This window comes from Ischnura elegans, chromosome 4 (genome assembly GCF_921293095.1).
Source record: "Ischnura elegans chromosome 4, ioIscEleg1.1, whole genome shotgun sequence".
Taxonomy (NCBI): domain Eukaryota; kingdom Metazoa; phylum Arthropoda; class Insecta; order Odonata; family Coenagrionidae; genus Ischnura; species Ischnura elegans.
In genome coordinates this window covers 135,813,775-135,816,782 of record NC_060249.1, presented here as the reverse complement: position 1 = coordinate 135,816,782, position 3,008 = coordinate 135,813,775, and the positions used below count along the sequence as shown (strand labels likewise).

The following is a 3,008-nucleotide window of genomic DNA, read 5'->3' as shown; positions in this document are numbered from 1 at the left end:
ATTGGGGCAGATCTTGAAGAACAGAACCAAATAGAGGAATATCCCAGAGTATTCTCCACTTAATTGGGACAGCGTGCTGATTTATTGGGCCACGAGTCGGCGACATAGACTCTATACTCGTGATGACATTAATTTTTCTTTTTTCAGAATACTAATTTTTTTCCTCCTTTGATTTACTCTTATTTTTCACAAATGTTCCTAATCTTGCCCTATTTTGAAAGCTCTTGTTGTTATACTATCGCAGGAGGATAGGACTTAGTTAAAGATATTCATTCAGCATCAAAAATGATAATAAATTAATTAATCTCACAGATTTATTATTCAAATTAAAAGTTTAATAAACTTATGTTGCATTATAAACATTCTTTAGTCTTTTTTCTATCATTTCAACGTTTGTTTAAGCCCATATACAGGATAGTTCGCGTAATTGGGGCAGCCGCTTTAATTGGGGCAAAGTGCACAAGTCCCGATATGTCCCAATTAACCGGAATCTTCTTTACTATTATTATTATTTGGGCCAGGCATACTATTATGATTATTATTATCCTTCACTCAACCAACGAACAATGTTCAGTGCGTCTTTGCGTGGTGGTTGAGCGTGCTCTTCTGTGAGAAGCGCTTGTGGCACACGCCACACGCAAAGGGCCTCTCCCCCGTATGCACCCGCAAGTGCGTGCACAGGTTGCCGCTCTGCGCAAAGCCCCTCCCGCAGTGCTCGCACACGAAAGGCTTGCTGCCACTGTGCGTGCGCTCGTGAGCCACCAAGTTGCTGCGGAAGGAAAAGCCCTTGCCGCACAGATGACACACGTATTCCCTGCGTCCCTCCTGCGCTGCGTACTCCACGGCTCCGACCCCCTCGTCCGTTCCAGTGTGCACGGCCATATGGCGGTTGAGGTCGCTGCTCTCGACAAAGCCCTTGCGGCACACCGCGCAAGAGTAGGGTCGCTCGTCAGTGTGCGTGATGCAGTGTCGCTTGAGGTGACTGCTCTTGGTGAAGCCCTTACCGCACTGCACGCACCTGGAAAGCATTGACACATTACTGCGCAAGCCATTCCAAAAGGCATATGGCAGTGGGTGCATTACAATTGTGCGTGAACTCACTAATTTAACACACTGCACAGACCTGGAGAGCATTAACATATCACTGCGCAAGCTGCTCTATTAGGTATATAGCAGTGGGTGAAGTCAACAGGATTTTATAAAAATTATAACTAAGTAAAAATCACAGCTGCATGAATTATTCCAACTTCTAAAAGTTGCTCTCAATTTCAGTCGGTTTTCCATTATAGGAATATATTCTATTCATATAAATTCTTGTAGATTTTATGGACTTCAGGATGTAAAAGAACTTTCGATTGATTCAATTATTAAGGTTTCCATTTTTATTTAGTAAAGTAACTCAGAATCAAAACAACAACAATGAACATGTTATTTATAGAAACAGTTGAAGCATTAAATTTCAATCTCAACAATTCTCTTCGCTTTCATTGAAAGGGAAACTCATGCTGTTACCGATTTTGTTCAATGGTTTTGTTATGATAGGATAAACATCAGTGTAATAATTGAAATGTCACGCTGGGTGAACAGAAACTACATGACAGAAATAATGAACTGTTAACATAATAAAAGAAGAAATTCCTTAATGTTGTCGTGCCTATAATTTTTCCAAAGCCTGTGAAAGAGTTCCGATGCACTGAAATACATGGCCATACGCAATGAGGAGCAGGGGGGGGGGAGCTGCCCCCCCTTGAAGCAAAAATTGCAAAAGTATTTAAGCAAAATCAGTACTGAATTGCAACGAAAGCATTTAACAAATTTTCTTTAAACCCACGAAAAATGATAAATATTAGTATAAGATTTGTAACTAAAATACAATTATTTTTTTCAAGGAAATAATTTCATAAATTAAAGTCACAACTTGGTTTGCGCCCCCCTAGACCATGGCTTTCCCCCCCTGTCCCAGTTTAGATCAGGGGTACGACCTTGCTGAAATATTACAATCACTTGGAAAGCATCAACAATCCCAATTACAGCTTTAACATTTTACCCCGCAAATCATCCCAATAGGCGTATGGCCGAGGGTGAAATCAATTTTTTCAGGCTGTGTAACTGATTAAACTTGTATATGAGAGCGTAGGGGTTGGAGAACAAGGGGATGTCTTTGCCAAGTTCGACCCAGAAATATGAATGTGAAATATCAAATCAAGTATTCGCACAAATTCAATAAAGCTGATTACATTTTGTAGTTTGCTACGTGGAACAAAAGCAGACTTTTTTAAGGTCTTACTTCATCAAATTCAAAGAGTATTCTGAAAAGACAAAAAAAGGCCCACATGATTCCACGACATCACAGCCTCACAGGTGAGCAGACACCCTTGGGGAAGTTTTGAGAATCTCTCACAAATTGGACGAGAGAAATTTAAGAATTCCTTCCACCTCCATATCGAAGTTTTTTCCACGAGAGGAAACTTTCAGTTCATGACTTTACCTGTGCGGTTTGACGGCACTGTGGCTCTTTGCGTGCTGGGTCAGGTCGCTCGCCTTGACGTACCGTCGTCCGCAATCCCCACACGCAAAGGGGAGCTCCCCCGAGTGGTGCGTCCTTGCGTGGCACAATAGCTGACTGCTCTTGCCAAATCCCTTGCCGCAGTGCGAGCACACGCAATGTTTGCCACTATCCCCATCCGCCACATCCCCGAGCCCTGTTCTCGGAAGACAATGCAAGTGCATCAAAGAAGAGTGAAGACACAGGCCAAACTCCAATACAAGCATACCAACATAGTATGTATAAATGTAACATACACTAACTTAACCCGCCGTGACTCGCGCCCTAAATACGGACGTGAGAGCTCGCGTGGGGTGTTTCTGACACCCCACTCGTTTTTTTCGCTTTTTTTCAATTGTTTAATTGTATTTTGCCTTAATTTTTGCTATTTACCTATCCTTTCATAACTCCTGATAATATTTGTTTGTTTGATATGAATAATTGTCGCATAGGAATATTTTGT

The 3,008-nt window shown here is 41.7% G+C and overlaps 1 protein-coding gene across 1 annotated transcript; it reads right to left on the bottom strand.

The window, feature by feature from the left end:
- Positions 1–570: 570 nt before the first annotated feature.
- LOC124158255 (zinc finger protein 239-like) lies at positions 571–2,778 on the bottom strand. The gene is made up of 2 exons (XM_046533449.1): positions 2,489–2,778; positions 571–1,018 (listed from the first exon to the last, which is right to left on the bottom strand). Exons 1-2 carry the CDS (start codon positions 2,770–2,772, stop codon positions 571–573), a joined length of 732 nt encoding a protein of 243 aa, XP_046389405.1. The 5' UTR covers positions 2,773–2,778.
- Between the last annotated feature and the right edge of the window lie 230 nt (positions 2,779–3,008).